At 53.6% G+C, this 25500-nt stretch overlaps 2 protein-coding genes across 2 annotated transcripts; both read right to left on the reverse strand.

Moving 5' to 3' along the window:
- Positions 1-4819: 4819 nt before the first annotated feature.
- Positions 4820-16121, reverse strand: LEMD2 (LEM domain nuclear envelope protein 2). Its single transcript, XM_062509680.1, has 9 exons — positions 14726-16121; positions 13521-13561; positions 12371-12446; positions 11095-11171; positions 10371-10450; positions 7913-8058; positions 6873-6974; positions 6688-6790; positions 4820-5531 (listed from the first exon to the last, which is right to left on the reverse strand). The coding sequence occupies exons 1-9, from the start codon at positions 16119-16121 to the stop codon at positions 5381-5383; spliced, it is 2172 nt and encodes a 723-aa protein (XP_062365664.1). The 3' UTR covers positions 4820-5380.
- A 5507-nt stretch (positions 16122-21628) lies between these two features.
- LOC134053974 (promotilin-like) lies at positions 21629-24565 on the reverse strand. The gene is made up of 4 exons (XM_062509346.1): positions 24449-24565; positions 23067-23189; positions 21812-21914; positions 21629-21753 (listed from the first exon to the last, which is right to left on the reverse strand). Exons 1-4 carry the CDS (start codon positions 24563-24565, stop codon positions 21629-21631), a joined length of 468 nt encoding a protein of 155 aa, XP_062365330.1.
- Between the last annotated feature and the right edge of the window lie 935 nt (positions 24566-25500).

A 25500-nucleotide genomic window follows, 5' to 3' on the forward strand; every position in this document is an offset into this window, starting at 1 on the left:
GGGTTTGTCACCTCCCTGCAGAGTGGGCTGATACTGGGAGAGGGATGGAGCTTCCCAGAGTTCCCAAACCACCGGGAAAAACAGCGCAGGGAGAGGCACAGTGTGTGGCAAGGGGCTGGAGGACACCAAATCCCCCTTTGTGACAAAGAAAAGGTGTTGGGCAAAGAGGGGAAAGGCCGGGGTTTGCCTAAAGCTGGGCAGGAGATGAGCGGATCCAGAGCTCCGGCCCTGCCAAGGGGAAAAGAGACACGTCAGAGCTCGGGAGCTGTGTGGGGAATGGAAAAGTCCCAGGGAGCTCCCTGCCAGGGCCACACTGTCCCCTGCAGCCATTCAAGGACAGCCTGTGCCCCCCTGTCCTGTCCAGCACGGGCCAAGGGCTCCTGCCAGCCTTCTGCACCCTCCAAAAAAATGGGATCCTGTGTTTTTCAAGGAATCACGAGGAATACCCAACCTGGGCAACACCCAGGACAAGGAGGGGACGGTGCCCACTCCTCACTCCCAGTCCCCAGCAGGAACTTGAGGACTTTCAGCACAGCCGTGCCCAAGCCTGCGGCTCTCCAGGGATGCCATGGGGAAATGCCAAAGAAGAAAACCTCCCAGCTGGGAAAAGGAATGGTGGATGTGGAAAATCCCATAACTGGAGGGAGGAAACCAGGCTCAGGACAAGCAGAGGGATTGAACAGATTGTGGGGGCAGAGACTGAGATTAAAGACAGGATGAAAGAAAGACCCAGATTCCCAAGGCCTGGCTTTACTCTGCTTCATGCCACAATCTGAGCTCAGGAAAGCACTTCTTTATTTTTATTTTTTTTTAATAAGGTTGGTTTTTGAAGGTGAAAAATCTGATCTGAGCACTCTGCACAGCCAGACGTGGGGTTTCTCCTTCCTTCTTCTCCTGTCCCCCAAGTCCAGCTGAGTTTTTTCCTCCTTCTCCAGGGCAAGCTCCAGACCAGCTCCTCTCCCTGTGCCCAGCAGGTCCCGACATCCCTGCACTTCTTCTGTCCCTCACCCTCTGCAGTCCCCGGCTCCAAAAAAACCCCAAAGAGCAGCCAGGCCCTGACGTGCCAGGCTTTAAATCCAACCATCCCAGAGCTGGTAGGGAGGGGCCAGGCTCATGCTGGGGATCCCTGGGGCTCAGTGAGAGGCAGGACTGAGCACCCAGGTGTGCCCTGGGACAGTGGGGAGCCCAGCACAGCCCCCCTGGCAGTGCCCACCTGGCAGTGCCCACCTTTCCCCATGGCAGAACTCACCTTCCATCCTGCCAAAGCTCACCTTTCATCCTAGCAGAGCCCATCTGGCAGCGCCAGCTTGGCAGTGCCCTCCTTCCCCTTGGCAGAGCTCAACTTCCATTCTGGCAGAGCCCAGCACAGTTCCACTGGCAGAACCCCCCTGGCAGTGCCCACCTTCCGTTCTAGAAAAGCCCACCTTCCCCCTGGCAGTGCCCACTTGGCAGTGCCCACCTGGGGTGTGTCCCGGGCTCGGTCCCTGTGCCAGGGATGCTGGAGCTGTGTCCCGGCTGTCGGGCACAGGGAGGATCAGCTCAGAGGGAATTACGGAGCCTCTGCTAACGAGAGGAGCACTCCGAGGGGAGAGAACATGCCTCGGATTAAAGTTGTGCTAATTAGGAACTAATTACAGGCACAGCGATGTTCCCACCTTGGCCACCCCCACTCCAAAGCTATCCCAGTCCAGCTCGGGCAGTGCCGGGAGCCTGGAGGGAGCCAGGGCTGCCCCTGAGGGAGCTCAGCACCCCGGGACTCATCCCGAAATTCCCTGTGCAGGGCTTCTCCATTACAGGGGACATCACTGGGGGGGCTCCTCCTGCCGCCCGGGAGCACATCCCAGGGAGCTGCTGCTGTGCCAGGAGCTGGGATGGGGAATGTGGGGTCACAGAGGCCAGCACCCCCTGCCCTGGACGAGACAAGCTCAAAGCCAATGGCTTCCATGACCCACTGGAGTCTCCTTGCTTTGGAGAGCTTGTTCTGGGCTTTGCACCAGATCCCAGCGGCCCCACAGAACTGTTCCTGCAGAAAGTGCTGCTGGACAGGCCTGGACCTGTGTGGGAGCCTGGGAGGTGGGGACAGGGATCACCCTGGGGGTGGTGACACAGTGAGGGACAATCACTGACAGCCACAAACCCTCCTGCCACGCCTCCTGTTCCTTACAGCTGGGGGAATCCTGGATAAATCCTGGATGGATGGATGGATGGATGGATGGATGGATGGATGGATGGATGGATGGATGGATGGATGGATGGATGGATCCATGGATGGACCCATGGATGGGTGGATCCATGGATGGATCCATCCATGGATCCATGGATCCATGGATGGATGGATGGATGGATGGATGGATGGATGGATGGATGGATGGATGGATCCATGGATGGATGGATGGATCCATGGATGGATAGATCCATGGATGGATGGATGGATGGATCCATGGATGGATGGATGGATCCATGGATGGGTAGATGGGTGGGTGGATGGATGGATGGATGGATGGATGGATGGATGGATGGATGGATGGATGGATGGATGGATCCATGGATGGATCCATGGATGGATGGATGGAGCTGTGCTTGAGGAAGGCAGCCCCAGGCAGGTCTCACTCCCTGGCTGTGCAGTCCCTCCCCAGCTGCCCTGGATCTTTCCAGGAGACCTGGCCCTGTGCCCTGACTCTGTGCCCATCAATGAGGTGCAGCACCAGCTGTCTGTCAGCAGCAGGAAAAACATCCCGTGGGAAGGGCTTTAAATGGAAGCAGGAAAGGAAAAGATAAAGAGCTGCTTTCATTCCAGAGCCCTCCTTGGGCCATGTTTGCCTCCCTAACTGGGCGGGCATGCATCGGCTCCACTGGAGAAGTTATTTATAGAAATGTGGTTAATTATAGAAATTTACTTTGTGAGAAATTGGGAAAGGGCCCTCAGCAGCCCTGGTTGGCTGTGGGGGCTGGGAGGGGAGCAGGACAGAGGGGCAGAACCTGCTTTTCCTGCCAGGAAAACTGCTGGCACTGCTGGAATTCCCAGTCCAGCCTGGCATGGAAGATGGAGCAGGGGACACAGTGGGGGTGACAGTCACAGCCACCATCAGACAGGCAGCAGCACCCCCTGGCACATGGAACGGCTCCAAACAGCCAAGCAGCACCATTCCCTAACCTGGAATGGATCCCAGGTGTAACTCAGCAGCCTCACCCGGGTAAAAGCACCTCAGCAGGAACGTGGGCTCTGAGGAGAATCAGCCTTGCACTGCTTCCCTTTTGCTCCCAAACCTCAACAATAACTGCAGGGGGAGAGGAGGCAGCTCCTGCTGGCCACAGAGCCCTGGAGCCACCCTCTCCTGTGCCACTGGAAATCCCTTGTCACCCAGAGCCACGGGAAGAGATGAATTAATCCCAGTATGAGTCACCCCTTTCCACAGAAGTCACACAGCAGTGGGGAAACCACTCCTGCCACACTCCAGAACCTGGGAGAAACTGGAACTCGACCTGATCCAAGCAAAAGCACTTGGGACAGTCTGTGATGTCTGAGCACAAATAAAGGTACTAAAATATCGGTAATAAATTTATTTTCGATATTGATTTTTTACAGAGCTAAATGGAACATAGAAACAGCACCAAGCCATTGAAGTTTGTTCTACAAAACCAGATTTAATACAAAAGGATGACAGCAATGCCTGATTCTGCGTTTCTGGACGGTTAAAAAAGCTCACCCAAACCCCAACAAGAGTTTAAAAAGGTTTAAGAACAGAGGCACTGGTGTTTGAGAGAATTTCTCTGGCAGCAGTGATGATCTCAATACATTTAGGAAGAATCAAGGTTGCTTTTATTCCCTATTTACTACAGTGCAAGGGGCTGATCCTTGCCTCAAGGAGCTGTTGAGTCTTCTGCCCAAACACCCACATCCAAAAACTTAGGGTCAGAGCCACCTCCACGCAGAATATTCCCCATTTAATGGGAAGGATCTCCTGGTTTTGCTCCTGGAGAGCTCTGCTCCATCCGTGGTCCCCAGCAGCCCGAGGGGTGCCAGGGGAACACCCCACGTGGGGAGAGGTGCAGACTCTGCCAGGTGAGCAGGCACAAGGAACACACCTGGAGTGGCATCACCTGCCCAAGGCTGTGCCCTCAGCCCAGGACTGGAGCAATCCAAGCATCCAGCCCCAGGATGGCCTCAAGGACAGCAACATCCAGGGGCTACAGGGATCAAATCACTGCTGGCTTCAATCTGCAACTTCTGGTGCCCAAGGCCAGCAAAGCATTTGGGTCCTGCAGCCTCAGGAGCTGCTGCAGAGCCCTGGGAAGAGCAAAGCAGCAGCTCCTGTGCCGAGCCTGAACTGCCACACACTGGTGCCATTTCCTGGGAAACAAACATTCCTTTGCTGGACAGAAAGAGAAGCTAAGTAACCAAGTGATTACAGACACAAGATAGGATGCAGCAGGGCTGGGAGGGACCCAGGCTGCTCCTGGGACCCTCAGGAGGCTGCAGGAACAGCAACAGTCCCAGAGCTGGCACATCCCTGCTCTGACACAAACACAGACACTGCAGCTGCCCAGCTCAAACACGAACACAGCCCTCAGAGCCCTCCCACAGCTGCTCTGTAACAGCCACGGAGCAGTCCTGGGCTGCAGCCACAGGAAAGCACCTTTAGAAGCTTCCTATAGCCTTTATTTTCCACCCAAATTCCCTCCCCCAACGCCCCTAGAAAATAATAAAGCACACAGACTGCAGACTTAAAAGTGTAACAGGGTCACAAACTCTCCTCCACCACCCCCAGCCCAGCCCAAACCACCAAGGCACGTCAAGCTCCCCCCTCTCTCCGGGCCCACCTTCACCCAATTCCCCCTCTCCCCAGTTTTGGATGGATGAAGCCAACACAAAACATTTTTCCTCGCTGGGAAGCAGCAAGTGCTGCCTCACTGTCTTTGCACTGATAAAAACAAACACAAACAAAGACACGCCTGCACTGCCACCCTAATGTTTCCATGGGAAATGTTTATCTTTGAGATGAACTCTGCCACCAGTTGGCCTTTGCAGAACTGAGGTCAAATTTTGCACCCCCAGGCCCTGGCAGAGCCCCCCAGCCCTCAAGATGGGTGTGCAGTTTTTCTTTGTAGGTTGTTGTTGTTTGCTTGCCACGAGAGCCAGGTCTCTGGAAGGCTCACTTTGGTGCAATTCCAGCTTCCCACCAGCTCAAGCCCATCTTCCTTCCAAGCCAGTATTGCCCTGAACGTGTGTGTTTGGAGAGTTTCAGCAGTGAGAGCAAACAGAGCCGTGCAGATCCCAACCCTCGGGCCAGGCCCTGCTCCTCCCACCACCAGCGAGGGCCTGAGCCCTGCACAGGCTCCATGTCCCCACCCTGACCCAGGGCTGCTCCTCCTGCTGCCCTCAGTGCTCCGAGTCCGACAGGTACGAGGGCTGAGTCCATCTCCACACCAGCATGTCCTCCCCTGCCACCCTGTGGGATTCTGTCTGGATCCGGGATTCGTTGGAGGCCAGGAAATCCACGGCTCTCTCCCACACCCGCTTCATCTTTTTTCTGCAAGGAACAGCAAGAAAATAAATGAGGATCCCAAGATGGTTGCGATTCCTTGCCTACAGCAACTGTGCTGGTGGATCTGGCTGTGTCCTGTTCCCTGTGCAGGAAGAAAAGGGCATCAAACAAAACCTGGTTTAGAGATTTCAGACCAGGGCATGGCCACACAAATCCGGCCTGGGGGGAAGATGAGAGGCTCAGTCAACGCCCTGAATTTCAGCCTCAATTTGTGCTGCAAAGGGACTCAATGAGCAGATCACCCTCTCCCATCCTGCACACAGAGATCTCAGCCAGGGGGACACCCTGATGCTCACCCCAGCTTTGGATCCAGCAGTTCTGAGCATCTCACACCCAAGGATGGCTCAAACAGCTGCAATCATGCCTTGTAGGATAAGGAATCCTGCCTCTGATACACAGGGAGGATGTTTAACACTTCACAGGAGCACAAAGCAGCTCCATTTAACCAAAACACAAGAAATAACCCTGCAGAAATGGAGCAAAGCACCAGGATCCAGCCCTGCAGCCCTTCAGCCCCACCACCCACAGAGCAATGACCTCCACCACATTTCCAATCTGAGAAAGAACCAAACCCAACCTGAGAAAGCCCCAAACCCAACCTGAGAAAGCCCCAAACCCAACCTGAAAAGGCCCCAAACCCAACCTGAAAAGGCCCCAAACCCAACCTGAAAAAGCCCCAAACCCAACCTGAGAAAGCCCCAAACCCAGTCATCTCACTGCAGCTCCCTTCCCAGCTGCATAACTCAGCCTGGCCCCTTTCCAGACACACAATCACTGCAGAAGAGCCCCAGTATCCTGCTCAGCTCATGGGAATTGCTCTGCTCTGGTCCAGAAAACCAGCTAGGATGGCTGGGAAAGGGGACACCCAGCAGACAGAGCAGAGGACACCTGATGCTCCAGCTCCAAGCAAACCAAACCAAACCCAAGCACTGCTGGACAGAACAAGGACAACACACCACAAGTGACAACACACCTGTGGTACTGCACCAAGAACCAGCCCGGGGCTGAGCTGTGTCCAAGCTTTTCCCAACCCAAAGGCTCCAGCCTCATCCTGCAGAGCAGCTCCAGGGATGCATTTTGGAGCTGTGCTGAATCCCATCCTGCTGCTTCCAGCCCTGCTGAGTGCCCAGAACCAGCTCACCTGCTCTGAGGAGGGATCAGGCTGTCCCGGACGTGGAAGATGCCAACGTAGGGGTAACGCTCCAAATTCCGCTCCCATTCCTTGTAGTGGTCCTGGACAACAGCTGGGGGACAGGAGGACACACCAGTGAGGGCTGGACCCTGCAGGGAGTAGAGCAGGGCTCCCTGTGCTCCCACAGCTCCTACCTATGATCTTCTTCACCATTTCATACATGGCTTGTTCCTCCTCCTCCATCTTCCGCCAGCGGTACCGGAGGTAGATCAGGATCCCCCAAAGGGTTATCAGACCTAGGAGAATAAAACCAAAGGGAATTCAGGAACTGACAGCTGGCTACTTGCTGGATGCAGTTTTAGTTCTGACACTGTGACCCAGGGCCTGCTTGGAACTGAATCCCAGTGACTCCTTTTGTTCCCCAAAAAACCCTCAGTGCTGCCCCCCTGCAGCACAGGGAGCACCTGTGGATGTGGGATGAGGAAAAAGGGAGGGAAATGAGGGAAAGCCTCAGCACGGAGCTGCCCTCACAAAAGAAACCTCAGCACAACCACAGGGCCCCAGTTCTGCAAATCCCAGAGGAGGCTTTGCAAGAGGTCTCCCCCACAAGGGTAACTCTGGAAAACTGTCATGTTTCACTGCTCCTTGGAGAGCTGCTGGATAGGGAAATAAAGCCCAAAATGCAGGAGATGTGTATGGAAGGTTTAGCACTTCCTACAGTGCCCCCACTAGGACTTCAGTGTCAGCAATAAACAGAACTGTCCCTTGTCACCCCCTCCCTGTCAGGCTGGATTTGAAACTCCTGCAGTCACACAGCTCTTGTTATCACCTTGCTGGGTAAAACCCCTGTCTCAGCTGAGGTGTGACAGACTATTCCAATAAAACCTCCAACCCTGAAATGCTACAAGTCATCATTAAAGAGACTGGAGGGCTTGGGAGCTTAGAGCAAGAAAAAAAAAGAAAAACTGCCTCCTTAAGGTAAGTTAACACACTTACTCTGGAGCCCATAATAATGGGCACTTGAGGAATACCCAGAGAGCTCATCAGCTGCCTGATTTAAAGCAACTTTTAAGCACTCACAGCACAAGAGGAGGGGTTGTGGGTCTCCTGTGCTGCCAGAACAAAGGTTAATTAGACATTAACTCATCAGCAGATTTATTTCACCTCTGTTAGGGATTTCCTGTGGCTGAGGAATGTGTGATCACAGGGCTTCATCCCTGCAAGAGCCACTTACCCCAGAAGAACAGGAAGAGGTTCATGATGGCTGTGACCATGGCCCGGCGGAAGCGACAGCCCAGCCCCATCTGGGGGTGGGCAGATTCCAGGCAGAACACTTCCTCCACGCTGGAAACAGGCTCTGACATGACCCTGCCTCTCAACCTGATGGGAAGAAGATGAAAATCTTCCTGAAGAGAGCAGGCTGCAACTGCAGTCTTTAATCAAGGCCAGGAGAACAAGCAGACTGCAGATGCAGCAGCTAGCAGGAAATGCCCCCACACCCTGGCAGAGCCTCCTGCCACAACATTTGGGGACTGGCTTAGGCAGGGATGGTTGTGGCTTCAGGAAGGCAGCAGGGCTGCAGCTCCCACTGGCACTCCGAGTATCCCTGCACTGCCTCTCTGACAGCCCCTCTCAGCAGGCACAAGATTAAACTCGGAATTGGATTCCCACCTCCCAGCATGGAGATGGAAACGTTCCCTGAGTCAGAGTCACTGCTCAGCCCCAGCAGTGGGAGCTGGAGAACCCAGGCTGGGAGCAGGAGCAGCTCGAAGAGTGTCAGAGCATCAGCACAGAGCCCTGCAGAGCCCTCAGCTCCCCCTGCAGCACTGCTGCTCCCAAGCCCAGGCTCACTCCACACTGAGCCATTCCCAGAGCTCACAGGCATCAGGGGATCCAGCAGGTCCAGGGGACCTGGACCAAAGGGGACTGTATTTTTTAAGCTTCTAATTATGAACAGCCCATTAGACAAAGAGGTTTGCTCAATTTACAGGTGCTCAGCTCATGGACTGCAGAGAGCTCAGCCTGGTCCTGGGTTCTGGAGTTTTCCACCCCCTTGTCTTATTTACAACCCAAATTCCACGGAAATATTTAAAACATGCAACAAGATCACCCGATGCAAAGCTCATTTTCAGTCCTACCTCTCAGACTAGCAACTAAAAAATAATCTCATGTAGCTGAAAATGCCAGGGGCAGGGTTTTGGGGATGCTGCCACGCCAGCTCCGGGGAAGCGGAGCTGTTTGGGGACCAGCCAGCAGAGCTGCTAATTAACAAAATAAAAAGTAGGAGGATATTGTATCCCACAGCTTCTGACTGGAAATGTGCTGGAGTATAAAAATACAAGATTTGAAAACTCTGCATCCCAGCCCACCTACAAATCCAACCCTGCCCCTAAGGAAGCCGAGCCCCGTCCTGGGAATTTGCACACCCCAGGAATCAAAGCAGCAGACGCCGTCTGATCCGTGGATCACAGCAGCAGCTGCAGGAATATTTAAGAGCAAATGGAGCAGAGGGAATTCCTACAAGCCTTGCCCACCAACCCCAGCACCACGACTGCTGCAATTCACTTAATCAGAGACACATTTAGCAACGTGAAAATGCAAACAACTGTTAAGGCTTTAGAGTTAGAGCAGACTGCAGGCAGCCCACGCTTCCCAGAGGAAGGTGACGATGGCTGCTGACTCTGGATAACGCTTTTTTCTGTAGGTTATGGACTGGATATTGTGGTCTTTCTCTGAAAACTCAGTACTGCTGTTCTTTCTCGTGGATGGAGCCTGAGAAATGCCCCCTCAGTGACCCACCAGCACCCACATCAGTCAGACCATCCATTCAGGAGGAACTACTCCATGGAAAGGGTGGTCAGGCACTGCAGGGGCTGCCCAGGGAAGTGGTGGAATTTCCATCCCTGGAAGTGTTCACTTGGCTCTGACAATCAGTGTCCAGGTGGGGATCAGTCACAAGCTGGACTTGGTGATCCCAGAAGGATTTTCCAGCCTCAGTAATTCTAGGATTCACTGTGCACTACCTGCTCTGCCAGACACAAGTGACACTGCAGGTATCACTCAACATCCCTTTCCCTCTCCTGCTCCTCAGGACTTGCTCCAGAGGATCCCAAAGCATGGGTGACAGCAGCCCCTGCACACAGGGCTTTGCTGGCCAATGAACCCTCTGGTCCAAAGACAGAGCTCCACAAATGCACAGATGTTCTGGAGAGAGGTTATCCTGGGAAAAGTGACCACGTGGGCAAGTTGAAGAAGAGCTGTAGGCACAGGACCATGGGCAGGACACCAGGACCACTCCACAGGAGGCACAACACAATCACTGATGGCCACAAGCAGCCCTGACCTCCCACTTCCATCTCACCTGCAACACATCCTTGGACACAGCGTCCACAGCCTGGGCTGGGAATAATGAGACTCCTGGAGGGAGCTCAGTTCCCATCCTGCTGCAGGGCTGTGCTTTTCCTTTGGAAGTTTGCCCAGCAAGCTCTCCCACAGCCAAACCCAGCCTATCTGCTGATGCCTAACGAGCTCTGGGAGCTAAAGGGCACCACTGACCCTGTCAAATTCCACCCCAGCCAACACCCAGATCCCCAACTTTGACACAGTGGGCTCCTGCCCACCCAATTCCCAAATCCTTGTGGCTGCTCAGTATCAGTAGATCCCTAACTTTGACACAGGGGGTTTCTGCTCACCGAATTCCCAAATCCTTGTTGCTGTTCAGTATCCAATCCAGGGCAGCTTTAAACTTCTGTGTGGAACTGCCAGTTACATTCTGTGCAAAGGAAGCAATAAGAAGATTAACCCTCCACTCATTTAAAATACTGACCAACATGATTTCATTACAGCAGTAGGAGAATTCACTCCACAGGGGCTGTCCCCAGGTTAATTCTTATCAGGATTCTGCAAACTGGAGGGAAGAGAACTAAGCCTGAAGGTCTGCCTGGCCTAAAGTCTTCTGACTGGGGAGATGATGCATGAAGAACTCTGTGAAATAACACCATCCCAGACTGTTAGGGCTAACCACTAAATACAACATAATCTTACTGACAGGCTACCAGGAAAGAAATGGAATGCTGGATCAGAGCAGTCTGTCTCCTGACACTCTGCAGTAGAGAAAAATCCTTCTTCTGCCCAGCCCTCAATCCAGGGAAATTTCTGGTTGCACAAGACTGATGGCTCCAGTGAAACAACAAACCATTAAGATTTACAGGGGGTGAATCAGAGATGGAGGAGAAAATGATTTTCAGAAGAACTGCTGAGAACAGGACTGGCCAAAGGGGAAGTGAGAGATAGGGGAAGGAATCAAAGCAAGATGAGGAAGCAAAATGGATGGTGAATTGTTTTAGTGTCTATTATTTATTGCTTTATAAGAGACTAAGCACTGGGTTATAACAAAGCTGCTCAGAGCCCACTCACCAGCACGTGTTCCTTCGCCTCACTAATCCAAATGCATTTGCTTTTTAGGTTCTCAGGATTTCCACATTCAAAATTACCTGGTAAGAAAAGTCAAATAGAAAAATTATGTTTGTAAAAAACCCCTTGAACAGTTCAGAACCAGGCTCTGAATGTACACCAAGAAATGCTCTCCTTTCCAATCAGCCCCAGCCCTGAGCAAAATGATTCCAGGGTGAGATTTATATTGCAGGCAGATCAGATTATGACTATTAATAAAATGCTCAGCCACTGCACGGAGGTTGGATAAAGGCAATCAAACCTCTCACTTCAGAGCTGCTGCTGGATAAGGGCAATCAAAGCTGACACTTCAGAGCTGCTGAACACAATGAGGGGGAAAAGTATTGCTCCTGCCCCTTGCAGAGCACAGAACCACAGCTGCCACCAGGTATCAGGTGTGCAGCTAATGATCAGTGTTCAAAATGCCTCCAAGGAGCTGAAATCACAGCTCTGCCTCTAACCCAGGCAGAGAAATGCTGGCAAGGCACTAAATCCTCTAAATCCTGCCTCGCTAAGTTGACTAAACAAATGTGCTAAGTAAATCTGGTGGAAATCTGAAGTCAGATTTGAAAAGATTTATGAATGCTGTGCAGCTTCAGTATCCAAAGGCTTCAGCCTTGAGGTCTGAAATGCAGAAAATGGAACTGAAACCCTTTTACTGATCACCACTGCTGTGAATCTTGCTGAACAAGTCCCTGCTCATACAGTGGATTTCTAGCAGCTTACTCCACCCAAAATACCAGTATGGGCTGGCTTTACTCCTGGAGTAGTGACTGTGCTGCGTCAGCTCCTCATCTCAGAGAGCCTGTCCCACTCTGTGGTGAGGAAAAGGAGAGGCACTCATACATCTGCTACCACATTTCAGCAGAAATTACGATTTCTTGGGTCACCTCATGTGTAAGAACACATCAGTTTACACTCCTGACTATCTTGAAGGCAATTTCAAGCTGTTGGTAGAAAAGAGTAACAAACCAAACCAATCCTACCTGAAACTCCCAACACTTCAAGTACAAACAAGGCCCACTCACCCAGGCAGGCTGACAGGACTGCATTAGCCAAGTACCACTCAGAATAAAAATAAACCCACCTTTCCCTATTTTCCTATTCCCTACCTGCCTCAGAACTCCTCAAAGGGAACTGCCTGTTCCACAAACCCCTCCAGAGTGGGACAGACGGGAGCAGGAGCTGGGAGAGGCAGTTCCTGCAGGCCCAGCAGGGCTGGGGGTGTGCTGGCACTCACCTGCCTGCACAGCCAGGTAATTGTAGAGCTCGTGCAGCACGGCCATGGTCACGTCCTTGTGCTTGGTCTGGCAGAACTGCAGGGCACAGACAGGGACACACATCAACAGTGGCATGGGGACAGTGGCAGTGCAGCTCCAGACACCAGACAGAACCACAGCACCACCAGCTCCAACCAAACCTCCTGAGCAGAGGAATATCCAGGACCCTGAGCATCTTCTGTAAGTCCCTGGCCAGAGGAACTGGGTGAGTTTTAAGGTCCCTTCCAGCCCAAACCACTCTGGGATTCTATAAAGTGCCACCCACCCACAGCCCAGCCTGCAGAACCAGCCTCAGACCCACCACAGATGGATGCATTACATCCAGAACTTCCCAGCACAGCAGAACTCAGAATCCAACACGACACCTTCTCCCTCTTCCTCATGGAGTGTTTGGGTTGGAAGGGACCTTTAAAGCTCACCCAGCTCCACCCCTGACACCTTCCCTGATCCCAAGCTACTCCAAGCCCTGTCCAGCCTGGCCCTGGGCACTTCCAGGGATGGGACAGCCACAGCTTCTCTGAGAATTCCATCCCAGCCCCTCCCCACACTCACAGGGAAGGAATTATTCCCAATATCCCATCCAAACCAGCACATGGAATCCTGGAATGGTTTGGGCTGGAAGGGATCATCCAATCCCATGGGCAGAGACACCTCCCACCATCCCAGGCTGCATTTTATCCACTATCCAACCCAGCCTTGGCATGGGAACTTCCAGGGATGGGGCAGCCCCAGCTTTTCCAAAAAACCATCCTGACAGGAAGCAGGGCTGTACAGGCACTCCACAGTGGAGCTCAGGGAATTAGCTGGATTACATCTTGAACTGTTAAAGCTGAAAACAGCTTTACTGCAAACCAATACCACTGCTGGTACAACTGTTACAAAGAAATTGATCCACATAATTGGGAATTTAAATTTTTATCTTTCAGAGTCTCATACACACTCCTAACTTAATCTGGCCCATTAATTCCAACTCATCAAGTCCCAATTTTTCTGTAAAATGATAGAACTAATCATTTTACAGTGATACTGTTATGGGTGGAATTGAATACCTGGAATAATCACTGTTCTGTGACAGCTCACAAGACTGAGGATAAATAAATAAATGCTTACATCATCCGTGCTTTTGTCACAATCCACAGGCAAGAGATTAACTAGGAAAGAGAAGAGGGTGAGTTAGCTGGCTGCAAACAAGAGCTTTGATCAAGAAAATAATTATCTTTTTAAAAGCAGGCTCAACTTAAAGCCTGGTCCTGCTATTGTTCATCTCTCCCTGGCAGCACCTTGAGATGCAAACAGCCCCTCCAGGAGCTGCTTTGGGAGCAGCCCTGAGGAAAAAAACATCAGTGATGGAGCTGATGAATGTCTTCAGGTGAGGATGAGAAGTGTTTTAACAGCTCCTGTTTGAGGAGAAGCTTCAGGCTGATCTTTGCACTCCAGTGTTGCCTCTTGCTGCCCATCAGGCTCACCTGAAATATCCCAGCACAGCCAGGGAGGGAAATGAACCCTCCTGGAGGGGTGCCTGCAGCTCTGGGCTCTGCAGGGCTTGAACAGCTCCTGGCACCTGCAGCACATCCCAGCCCCCTGTGCTGCCACAATTCTAATCTGGGCAACATTCCTGTCTCCACAATTTCTGTCACAGCTGGAACAGGACAATCCAGTGACAATGGGCAGTTGTATCCTGGCTATGGAACTGCAGCAACCAACACCAAGGGCACAGTGTGCCCAGGCTCAGGAGCAGCACCTTCCCAAAACAGCCCCCAAACCCTTCTTTGTTCAGTTCAAAGCCTGAAATATCCTCTTTTCCAGCTGGGGAACTTTGCTTTAAAAACCAGCTGCTGGGGAAAGCCCTTTTCATTTCTCACCGAAGAGAGAGACACACTCTACCACACCTGAAGTGCTGAATTGATCCGCTGCACTTCCCCCTTGGACAGAATAAAGGCCGTGCTGGCAGAGAGAACATCAAAAACAAACCCCAGGTACTACACAGACATCGTGTCACACCATAAAACCCATCCTTGGCCCACCAGGCATCTATAAAATTCATCCTTGGCCCAGCAGGAATGGCACTCTACATAAACCCCATGGCTCTGAGGGACTGAAGGCCAAACTCATTTGGAAAAAGCAAATTTTTGATTTGCTTCCCATGACTAACAAGGTTTCCCATAGGAAATGGGAGCTGGGAAGAAGGACAGAAACAGACACGTCAAGTTAAGGCAATGAGGATGATAAATGCAATGGGGATGGAAAAGATAAAAGGAAAGCAGGAAAACAGGTGAGGAATAAAGTTGAAATGAGAACTAAACCAGTGCACGTACATCTCTCCTCTGTCCCGTCCAGCCAGCCTGACCCAACCATCTTCACCACGAGGATGCCCAGAAAAATCAGGAGCAGCACCAAGCTGGCAAGGCAGAGGAACTGGGACAGGTAATATTCCAGGCCTTTCCCTTTTCCCTCCGGCTGCTGCCTCGGCGCTGAGCGCAGCAGGGCCGTGCGCGGGGTCACTCCGTGCCCCCCATCGCTGGCTGCTCGCCACGGGAAGCGCCGGATCAGCCCCCCAGCCCGGCTGCCCGCGTCCCGCTCCGCCTCCTTCCCAATGCTGGAAGCCAGATCCTCCTTCCCTCTCCTGAACAGGCTGCTGAACCTCCCGGGGGCCGCCGAGGAGCCCCACTGGGTGCTGGGGGTCCCCTCGCTCTCCTGTCTCCACCAGGTGTTGGAGGAGAGCCCCTTCCTCTCCCCTGCCGTATCCCAGGCAGGCCGGGAGCTCTGCGCCCCGATTCCCCCTCCTGATGTCCCCCAATGGCTCCTGGACTTGTCCTCACCGGGAAGGGGTTTGGAGCCTGCCGAGGAGGCCCAGTAGGGTGTGGAGCTCAGCCCATCCAACCCCGAGCCAGCCCGGCTGCCGAGCCCCCCACTCCTCTCTGCTGAAGGGCTCCACTGGGACGCGGAGTTTGACCCTCGAAACCTGTCCAGGGTCGGTCTCAGGCCACTGCTGAGCCCCCCGCTCCTCTCTGAGGCGCCCCACTGCAGTGAGGAGCCCCGAAAGCCATCCAAGGTCGTCCCCAGCCCCTGGCTGAGCCCCCGGCCGTGCTCTGCGACATCTCTGGATGTGTCCCAATGGGATGCAGAGCTCAGTTCCCCCACCCTGTCCACTCCCAGGCCCCCGCTCCTTTCTATGGACGTGTCCCACTGCGAGGGGGAACTGAACCCCCCGTGGCCAGCCAGGGATGCCCCGAGCCCAGTGCCACCTCTCTCCACAGTCGTCCCCCACTGCTCCGAAGTGCTCAGCCTCCCGAGGCTGTCCCGGGACAGGCCGCCCTCAGCCCTGAGGCCTCCACCCCGGCCCGGCGGGGATCCCCGGGGGTCCCCCCAGGCCTGCCCGCCGCTCTCCCCCGACGTCCCCCAGCGGGACGCAGGCGGCCGCCCCACTTCCTCCTCCTCTTCCTCCTCCTCGTCCTCCTCCTCACTCTCACGGGCGGCCCCGCCGGTGAAGCCGGAGCGCTGCCGCGAGGGAGAGGCCTGCGGCGGCCCTGTGAAAGAGCGGCCCGGGCTGGGCGGTGCGGTGCGGCCGCTGCGCCGGGCCGCCGCCACCTCGGCCCGCAGGCAGCCCAGCTTCTTGATGTAGACCTTGCGGGTGGTGGCGGTGATAGGCCCCGGGCGGTAGCCGAGCGCCAGCAGCTCCTTGCGGAGCTCCGCGTCCGTCAGCTCTGCCATGGCCGCGCCAGGCCCCGCCGGAAGCGCCCCGCTGGCGGGAAGCGACGCCGCCATCTTGGGAGGGGCCCCGCGCGCCCCTGGCGCCGCCATGTTGGGGAGGGCACGGGGCGTGCGGGGAAAGGGCGCGGGGGCGGGCGCCATGTTGAGAAGGTCAAGGACGGTGCGGGCTCCCGGTCCCGCCGTGTCCTGAGGGAGCCGCGCGGAGCGAGAGCTGCCGCTCCCTCAAGACCGGGGAAAAGGGGGAGAAATGAGGAAAGCAAAAGGCGAAAGCTGCCTCATCTGCGGGACGAGCAGGTGTCGATGACGGGTTGCCCTCATCACTGTGTGGAGATGCTCCTGGAGCAGCTCCCGCCTCACTCACCCTGATGTTCTGACACTTTTAGGACCATTCTCCCAAAACCCGTCCCTTTCCCAGCCGCTTGCCACCCCTACACGCATTTCCATCATTGCTGCTCGGTTTCTGAGCTCTGCCAGAAGTTCAGACGGGACCAGGATCCAGATCCATGAAATATTTCCCAGGAATGGGGGGGTCCCTCCACACCCCACACCTCAAACAGCAAACCCAAGCAGTGACTTGTAAATTTATTTTGGCACAGCTGTGATGAACAGTAATTGCTTTTTCCTGCTGCCGCCGCTAAAGAAAGCAATGAAAGCGGCTGAAATACGGCGCTGTAATGTCGGAATTTAATTAAAGGTAATGGAACAGCGGTGCTGAAGGTGCTGAGGGCTGGCTGTGTGCTGTGGGTTCAATGATGGATGTGTGACACTGCGGTGTGGGACACGCCGTGCTCCCTCGGGAATGGCACCTGTGGGGAGAGGGAGACTCTGGAGGAGCACGAGGCTGGAAGAGCTGAGCTGTGCCTTCACGACATAAATCACAGAATCCCAGAGTCAAAAAGGATGGAAGATCCCTCCAACACCGTCGAGTCCGACCTGTGACCGATCCCCACCTGAGTGCCATGTCCAGTCTTCCCTGGATGCATCAGGGATGGGGACTCCAAACCTCCCTGAGCAGCCCTTTGCAATGTTTAACAACCCTTTCCATGGAGAAATTCCTCCCGATGGATAACCTGATACATCCTCTTGTCTTGTCAGTAATCCTTCTTTCAGGAACCCTCTTCCTTAGCAGGTCCCCAAAGCTCACCTCACTTTTCCCAATTTATCCAAGGAAGCAGCCAACAAGATGCTGAGATTGTTTGTCAGGTTGGCAGCAGCAAATACATCCTCAGCAGAGGCCAGGGAGCCCATTAAAAGAGCAAACTCAGCTGTGCTGGGAAGTGTGAACGCGCTAAGCTGAGCCTCGTCTGTGCTCCACTGCCAGCTCATGATGTGGAGAAGGGTCTAATGTAAATAAAAAATTCCAATTTGCTCCTCTCACACAGATCCTGTGAGCTCACAGCTCTCACTTTGCAGAAGCTCTGCCTGGACATGCAGATGCAAGCTGGCTAAGCTGATGCAAACCTGGGAATAATATGAACTCACCTTGTTCTGGAGAAAACAGCCAAAAAAGCCCAAACCCATCCTTTCAACTTGTGATTCTGTCCATCAGGGGAATTACCCCAGCATCTTCATTGCACATTCTTTGGAGGAAAGGACATGAGATTGGTGTTGGACAACTGGAGGATGGGGGAAAAGCTGTGATTCCTGCTCAGAAGGAGGTTGGCAGCACCAAAACTCAGCAGGATAAGGTTATTCTCTTCTTTGTGGAGAGAAATCCATGAGCCCTTTCCCTTCCTCCCCATGGGAGAATCCCTGCCTTTCCTGGAAGGCATCTGGCCCCATAGGGAAAGCAGCAGGAACAGACGTGTCAGACCCTGTACCCCCACGGGCAAACTTTGTTCCCATCCCCTGCCCACAGTGCCAATGCTGAATTTGACAGTGGATTTTCTAATTTTGCAGCCCCTTCATCATCCTCGTGGCTCTGGGAGCACCGAGCGGTGCCGAGGCTGCAGATGGGCTCGGCAAAAAGCGTTTCTTGGCTGGAAACAGCCGGAGCTGGCTGTGGGAAGCTGGGACAGCACGGAGGGACAGCCTCCACCTTTCCTGCGAGCCCAGAAGCTGCCTCAGAGCTGCTGGCAGCGGCTCCGGTGCCAGAGGAGCAGACGCGCCGCGCCGGCTGCTCCGGTTCTGGCAGCCTGGGGACAGGGCTGGTGTGAGCAGAGCCCTGGGAATGGATCCGTGCTGGAGCAGGGAATGGCTGCGCTCAAATCCCACAGCTGAACCCTTCCAGGGCTGACTGATGGGCTGCTGAAATCCTGCATCCCCACCCACCTCCTTATCAGTGGCTTTTGGGTGACAGCCCTGCACATGGCACCCAAGGAAGTGTCAGCCGACTGTGCCCCTTTGTCACCCTGTCACTCACAGCCATGGCATAGGTGTGACCCAAGAGTCCTCATCCTGCCCATCCTGGGCCTGCTCAGTACCATAGGAAGTCAGAGGTGACTCCATTCCCTTACCTCCTCTTTTCCTGCCTTTTTCCCCCAGCTATTGGGCTGCTCATTCCACCATGGAATTCTTGTTTGTTTTCTGGAGCAGCAGATTCTTCCTGCCTGCCCGCAGGTGTGACCTGGGTGCTGCTGGCTGCTTCCCTGCCTTCCAGGGCAGGGGGAAAACTTCAGGGATCTGTCCTGAAACCTGGAGACCACTTCCTTTTTACCCAGAACCAGAGCCCTGACAGCCTGGAGGGAGCTGATTGGGGTCCCTCCATCTTTTTCGAGTGGAAATGTTTCTGCTTCTCCTGCTCAGGGCCCTGAGGGTGGAAGGAATTTACTCCCAAAAGTTGAAGGTGTTCTTTGGTGCGTGTTTGAACACCATAATTGGTGCTGCAGGACAGGACAGGGGTTCCTGTGGTCTCTGTCACAACCAGCCATTGCATCTTGATCTCATTTATAACTGGGACAACTGGGAAGAGCTACTGGCAGAATCCATGGCTGGGGTCAAAGCTGGGCCTTGCTGATGCAGCTTGTCTGGGTCCAAGGGTAAGGGCAGATTCCTGCTGATGGATCTCCCTCTGGAATTTTCCACAGCGTCAGCCCCACCATCACCTCAGTGGGAAATGGTCCAGGAAGCAAATCCAAGAGGCTCATGTTCACTTTCTTTCTTTCCATCACTGGAAAACTTTCCTTCCTGGATGGCACAGGGGAGGTGTGAGCCTGGAAAAGGAAGGGAGTGAAGGACCTGGGGAAAGGGCACACAGGAGGGACAGCTCTGACCCACAGTGGAGCTCATGGAGGGGCTTTGGGAGCAGTTTGCCCCTCAAGGGGGAATTCTCCTTTGTTTCCACGTGGCAAAATCAAACCCGGAGTAAAGGTTTGGGTGTCTGAAGTAACAAGGCAAGAGGTGCCCTCTGAAGCGAACAAGACTGTGACCTTGCTGCACACTGGTGTAAACGTGGCACAGCTCCTCCTGGGATCCCCATGCCAGCTCTTGCATGGATACCACCCTCTGCAGATGGAGCTCCTGCAGCCCCGACTACTCTCACTCCCAGCCTAATGGAATGTGCTATTTCCCATCTCCCTCCCACTCAGAGTCATTACAGAGCTTCCACAGCTCACAGTGCCTCAGCAACACTGGGAGAGCTTCCTGGAGCTGATCAGTCCCTGGACAAGGAGTGTGCCTTTGGATCAAACATTAGAGCTGTAATCCACTGCACGCTGCCTGTTCCATTATCTACTGGGAGCTCTCTCCTCTCCCGAGGGCTGCTTACAGCAGAGTGCTCCGAGGGGTGTTGTTCCAGCACAAACAGAGCTCTTGGAATGAGCTCAGTGAGAACAGAACTCCTGTTAGCTTGGAAGGATAAAATTGGATTGGAATTGGATACATTCACGTACATACCATTGATCTCATCCATCCGTACTTTACATATGTTGGATTTCCTGCTGCCAGCAGAGAGGAGTAGCTCTCAGATAAGCCAAAGGTATGGAAATGGAGAGCAGGATGTTCAAGTGGAATTAGGTTTTCACCTCGGGGTGTGTTTGAGAGGCAGGAGAAAGGGCAGAGTGCTGTTGCCTCACACTGTGCCTGGCACAGCTGGTCCTCACCCTCACCGTGCTGGTGGATTTATAGCACCAGGATGATAGGAAGGGTTTGGACACAGGGTGGGGCTGCCCATCAAGGCTCCTGCATTCTCCAGCAGCATGGGAATGTGCCAGAGCATCCTCCTGGAGCAGGTAGCTGGGTTAGGGACACCCAGGTCCCCCCCATCGTGTCACCAGTTTGACCAGGAAATCTGGTAAAGGTTTGTCTTGGTTTCCCTCATTGCCAAAAGGGAGGGCTGAGAATTAATGCTCCTCAAAGACTGATTCCTCAGGCTTTGCCACACACTTTCACACAATCTCAGAATCCCTGAGGTTGGAAAAGCCCTTCAGGATCATTGACTCAAAGCTGTGCCAAATTCCCACCTTGTCCCCAGCCCAGAGCCCTGAGTGCCACCTCCAGGTGAAACCTCCAGGGATGGGGACTCCAAACTTCCCTGGGCAGCTTCTTCCAATTCCTGAGCCTCCCCTGGACCAGCCTGAGGTCATTCCCTCTCCTCCTGTTCCTGTTCTCTGTGATGAGATCCCAAATCCCCACCCAGCTGCCCCCTCCCATCAGGGAGTTTTGCAGAGCCAGAAATTCCCCCTGAGCCTCCTTTTCTCCAGGATGAGCCCCTTCCCCAGCTCCCTCAGCTCCTCACAGGACTCTCCAGAGCAGTGCTCAGGAAAACAGGGATGTTCTCCCAAACCTGGAGCCCCCTCTCTCTCTCTTCTTTCCCACACTGGGCACTCCCCATGTGTTTGAGAGGCTCGCAGGACAGAAGACACAAATCCTCCTTTTAATTACACTGCACATTTATTATCTCACCTCAAATTTTGTTAATCTCTCTCACAGATTTCATTTACATAAGTGGAGTCTTTCAGCTTGAGCAGCTCCAGCGCTTTCTCTTCTGATACTGCAGATATCAGTCAGCTAAATAGAAAAGAGAGAAAAGCACAAGTGTCCTTAAATCTGGCATTCAGTCTTTTCAGAGCTTTATGTGTTGCTTCCTCCTCCTCAGCTCCCCAGCTGAAAGCTCAGAGGCAAACTGGGATCAGCACAGGCAGAGCGGGACCCCCTTTCTGGGCTTTAAACATCCCAGAGAAAGCAAAGGTGAAGGGACAGCCCCATCCCACCATCCCTCAACCTGCAGGCAGGAAGAGCTGCACAACAGCCTGCCCCTGGATATTTGCTGCTGCAATTCCCACACATGATTTCCCAAAGGAAAAGGAGGATTTGCAGCAAATTGGAGTGTAATTAAGTGTCAGTGTTAAGCCCCCGTGCAGGCAGTGAGGTGTTCCAAGCTGGCTGCAGGTGCTGAGCTGCCTCACAGGTACAGCTGCTGTTGTAAGCTCTGCTGGAAATTGTTCCCTGGAGACTGAGGACTTTTTGGGAGGAGGAGGAGGAGGAGCAGGGAAGTGGCAAACAGAGCTGCTGGGAAGGGTTGTGCTGCTGCTGCCACTCAATATCAGCTCTGGGGCACTGGCAGCACCTTAGGAGGGAACAACCTTCCCAGAAGGGTGCAAACGGGAGCGCTTGAGATCTGAGGGCTCCACAAAGTGAGCAAGCATGACACAAAAACCCTTCTGGGGAATATAAATATCTCTGTGCTGATGAGCTAGTGAGAAGAAGGAAAGGCAGAATTCCCAAGGCAGAAATCAACCCTCTGACAGTACCGTCTGGGGTGTCCTGTAACAGCTCTGCCAGCAGTTTCTCCAGGACATCTTGGTATTTTTCCAGCTGCCTTGGGGTGAGCCAAGCTCTGACAGGAAGGGCCTGCTGTGGAGGAAGCCAGAGAAGTCAGAACGAAAAGGTGAGGGGAGCAGAGGGAGGGAGGTCGGGGTGCTTGGATCCCACTTGGATGGAGTTGGTGGAGGGTTTAAGGTGAATTTGGAGGGAAGAAGATGATCCTCATATAGGGAAAAGCAACATTTTGAAGGCAACACACTCTTGAGTTGCTCGGAGTGCTGTTGCATAACGCGTGGGCTGGCTCAGAAATCCAGATAAAGGCACCTCCTGGCAGCAGGGACTGGGAAGAAAATAATTTCTGAACCTTCTAATCCTCCACTGTGTGGCACATCGACCCTTCCAGCCTGAGCCTGCAGAGCTCCTGCCCCAGCAACAGCTGAGGATGAGCTGTGGTTCTGCTCCAGCCTGCCGGGCTTGGAGCCAGCTGTGCCCGAAGCAAAGAGCTCTGTTCTGGTGCTGGTCAGCTGTGGGGATGTGCTGGGTATTTCACACTTTGAACTGGGCCTTTTTGCTGTTTAAATCCTGTTTAAATCAACTGTTGGTGCATCACGAGTGCGGGAGGAGCTGCACATTAAGCTGTGCTTTGGCCAAATTCCAGCCTGGCTGGTCCTGCTTCCTGTCCCACTGGGTCTGTCCCTGTTTGGGGGGACCTGCACCCTCCTTTTGCTGGCAGAAAATGGCCAAGCTCCCTGCAGGAATGGCTGCCCACACAGGGAAAATATTCCCTGTGCTCAAGTGGAAAAGCAGAGTTTTCAGGCTTGGCTTGCCAGGTAAGTCTGCCTTTGAGGGCTTAGCCTGGCACTTCAATCCCTAAAATTGCCCATTTTCTGCTCTGTATACAGACTTTGGGCCCAAGTTTTTGAATAAGGCCTTGGCAGTGCAGAGAGCTCGGGGGGTCAGAGGTGACCCCGAGCAGGAGCTGAAGCAGAGCTGGGAGATCCTGCCTTGCACCTGGCTGGGCTTCACTGCCTGGCAAAGACACCTCGAGCTGTTCCCATCTTCCTCAGGGAGAGGCAGTTGGGTCTCAGGGGTGACCTGGCTGCTGAACAACCAAGATAATTTGTGGGGTGGAGCTAAAACTTCTCTCTGATGTAATCAGGCAGGCTGGCAGAGGACATCTCTTGGACTTCTTGTCCCCTGCATGTCCTTGTGGGCTTTTCAGAGTCAAATGGCTCCACATACCTGAAGGGTCTTGGCTGCCTTGACATCCACACCAGATTGCTCAGAGAAACCGTCCTCCTCCAGCTGCTGCAGCGAGCTCAGGGATTTCTTCTGCCCTGCCCTGTTCCTCTCCTTTTCCTGCAGCTTCGGTACAGAGAGCAGAGAGGGCAGTTGGTGATGCTGGGATCAACAGCAAATGTACTCTGTGCTGCCCCTACAGCCAGGAACCCACAGAGCTGGGCACAGAACCAGGGGATGGGGGGATCCTCCTGGGAAGAGCCCATCAGCTGTGCCCTGAGCAGCCTCTGGGGATTGAAATCCAGCAGTGCTGGGGGCAAGGTCAGGTTACAGGGTAGGGTGTGAAGGTCTGTAGTAAACAAGACCCACGTGTGGTGGGGGGAACCCTGTCAGCAGGACATGGGAGCTGACAGCACTGGGACCTTACCCAGCTGTCCCACAGAACTTGGCCTGGGTCTGTTCTGGGGCACTGCAAGGAAAGAAATGGAGCCGAGCCCTGCACAAAGCCCTGTGCAGAGGTCACGTTTTCCCAGCCTTTCTGCAGCTCTGTAATGTCAGCCCATTCCCATTTATGGGGCTAAAGTTGCCTTCAGGACCCTCTGGAAAAAGCCAGAGGTGCTTTGGAACGTGGCAGAAGCAGCAAGACACATCAAACGTGGCACAGGACGTGCTCAGTGTCCAGCATGTGAGCACAGCAGGGGCAGGAACAGCCTTTGGGGGACAGATTTCCCCTTTGCTCATCCAGAAAACCCCAATCCCTGCAGACACGGAGCTACAAGGGCTGTGGGGTACAAACACAGCCCGTGTGGGTCCCCATCCTCCTCAAGAGCATTGAAGGATGCCTGTGCTCCCCTCAAAAATCAATTGTTACCCAGGGATGGGTGCTGGAAATGGGATTTCTCCCGGCATCCAGGAGCTTGGCAGTGTGGGGGAAGCTCACCGGGGCTGTGTTTCAGAAACTGCAGTCTCTGAGCCTGCCTGACACCTTTCAGCTGTATTTGTTTCACTTCAAAAGGAAAAACGTTCTCTCAGCACGTCCCAGAGGTGACAACCAGCCGGGGGATGGTTAATTATTTGTTACAACAGAAGAGCCATCACTGAGCTGATGGGAGGCTGCAGCTGCTCTGGAAGAATTCCAGCACCGAGGAAAGGGAAAGGACCCGCAGGGACTGCAGGTGACACCACCACAGGTGTGACAGACCTTTGCTAGAGGTCCAGGCTCTTCCTTTCTATCTCACACCTTGAAAATTCCTTCTGCTTCCCCCCAAAGCCGTGGATTTGGGAGGAAGGATATCACAGCGTCTCCTGTTGATGGTGTGCCCTGGCAGTTTGGGGGATGAGGGTGGGGGAAACCTTTCCTGGTTTCTTCATTCCAGAGGGGTTACCTGCATTTTCTGGAAGTCACTCTGGGTGAAAAAGGGCATGAAGCCTTGGGTCTGCTCAGCCAGCACGGACAGCAGGGACACCAGCAATAAACTGGCCACCACCTTCCTCGAAACCATCCTGAGAGCCTGGACAACACAGGAAAGGAGACGTCAGGGCAGGAGTGGGGAGGGACGTTTGACAAGAAGAGCCTTTGGCTCTGCACCAGCTGCAATCCAGCTCAGCCCCAGCCCACCAGAGGGATATTTACTCTTCCAGTTGCTCCTGAGCTGAGAATAGAAGTGCCTTGACTGACAATTCTCTTCGCAAAGCTGTTTGTGTAAACAGATTTGTTCTTGAGCAACACCTCCAGAGATTTCAAGCCCAGCCCTTCAGGACTGCTCAAGCCTCCCTGAGTTCTCACAGCCCTGCAGCTGGTGTTGGTTTAAGACCTGAACACATCCAGAGCAAACCCATCAGTCCCAGCAGCAGCACGGAAGACAGAGATGCTGCAAAGAGAAAAACATTCACAGGTTTTGCAAACTTTTGTTTTGATTTTCCTCACCACTGGAAATCTTCCTGGATGGACTGGATCTTTTTAGATGCCTCATTGAGTCCAAGGGAGATGGGAAAGGCATTTTCCAGCCTGGCTTTGTCTGCTCTTGGAATAAAGGGCTTTAAAAACCACCTCTGAAGTGATCTAACTGTGACTTCACGTCAGGAAAGGACTTATGTAAACATTGAATGTTCTCTTTAAATATTAAAATATTCTCTCTGGACAGGCTTAATGAAGTCTGGTCCTACTGCTTAACTTCTCCACCTGATTGGAGCCTGATCCTTAATTAGTTTCAGCAACCTCTTGGTTTGGACATTATTGAGAAGACATTGTTAGGTCAGATTTGACTCCTGAATTAGATTCCCATAAGTATCAGCTGGTATTGAACTGAGGGCCAGTGGAAGTTAATAAATATTCCCTTTCCATAACACCTGTCAGTCACATCCTCTCCTCTCCCTTTCCTGGGCACTGCACTGCTGCCATCTCCCCCTGCATACCCAGACTGGGCCACCAGAGCCA

This window comes from Cinclus cinclus, chromosome 27 (genome assembly GCF_963662255.1).
Source record: "Cinclus cinclus chromosome 27, bCinCin1.1, whole genome shotgun sequence".
Classification (NCBI taxonomy): Eukaryota; Metazoa; Chordata; class Aves; order Passeriformes; family Cinclidae; genus Cinclus; species Cinclus cinclus.

Bases quoted from the DNA above. Each gene is read 5' to 3' on its own strand.
- LEMD2 (XM_062509680.1), bottom strand. From the start codon at position 16,121: ATGGCAGAGCTGACGGACGCGGAGCTCCGCAAGGAGCTGCTGGCGCTC. The intron at 13,562-14,725 runs GTACGTGCACTG...TCTCTTTCCTAG, and splicing joins GGACGGGACAGAGGAGAGAT to TTAATCTCTTGCCTGTGGAT. The intron at 6,791-6,872 runs GTAGGAGCTGTG...CCTGTCCCCCAG, and splicing joins AATGGTGAAGAAGATCATAG to CTGTTGTCCAGGACCACTAC.
- LOC134053974 (XM_062509346.1), bottom strand. From the start codon at position 24,565: ATGGTTTCGAGGAAGGTGGTGGCCAGTTTATTGCTGGTGTCCCTGCTG. The intron at 23,190-24,448 runs GTAACCCCTCTG...TCTGTACCGAAG, and splicing joins GTGACTTCCAGAAAATGCAG to CTGCAGGAAAAGGAGAGGAA. The intron at 21,754-21,811 runs GTACTGTCAGAG...TCTTCTCACTAG, and splicing joins GTTACAGGACACCCCAGACG to CTCATCAGCACAGAGATATT.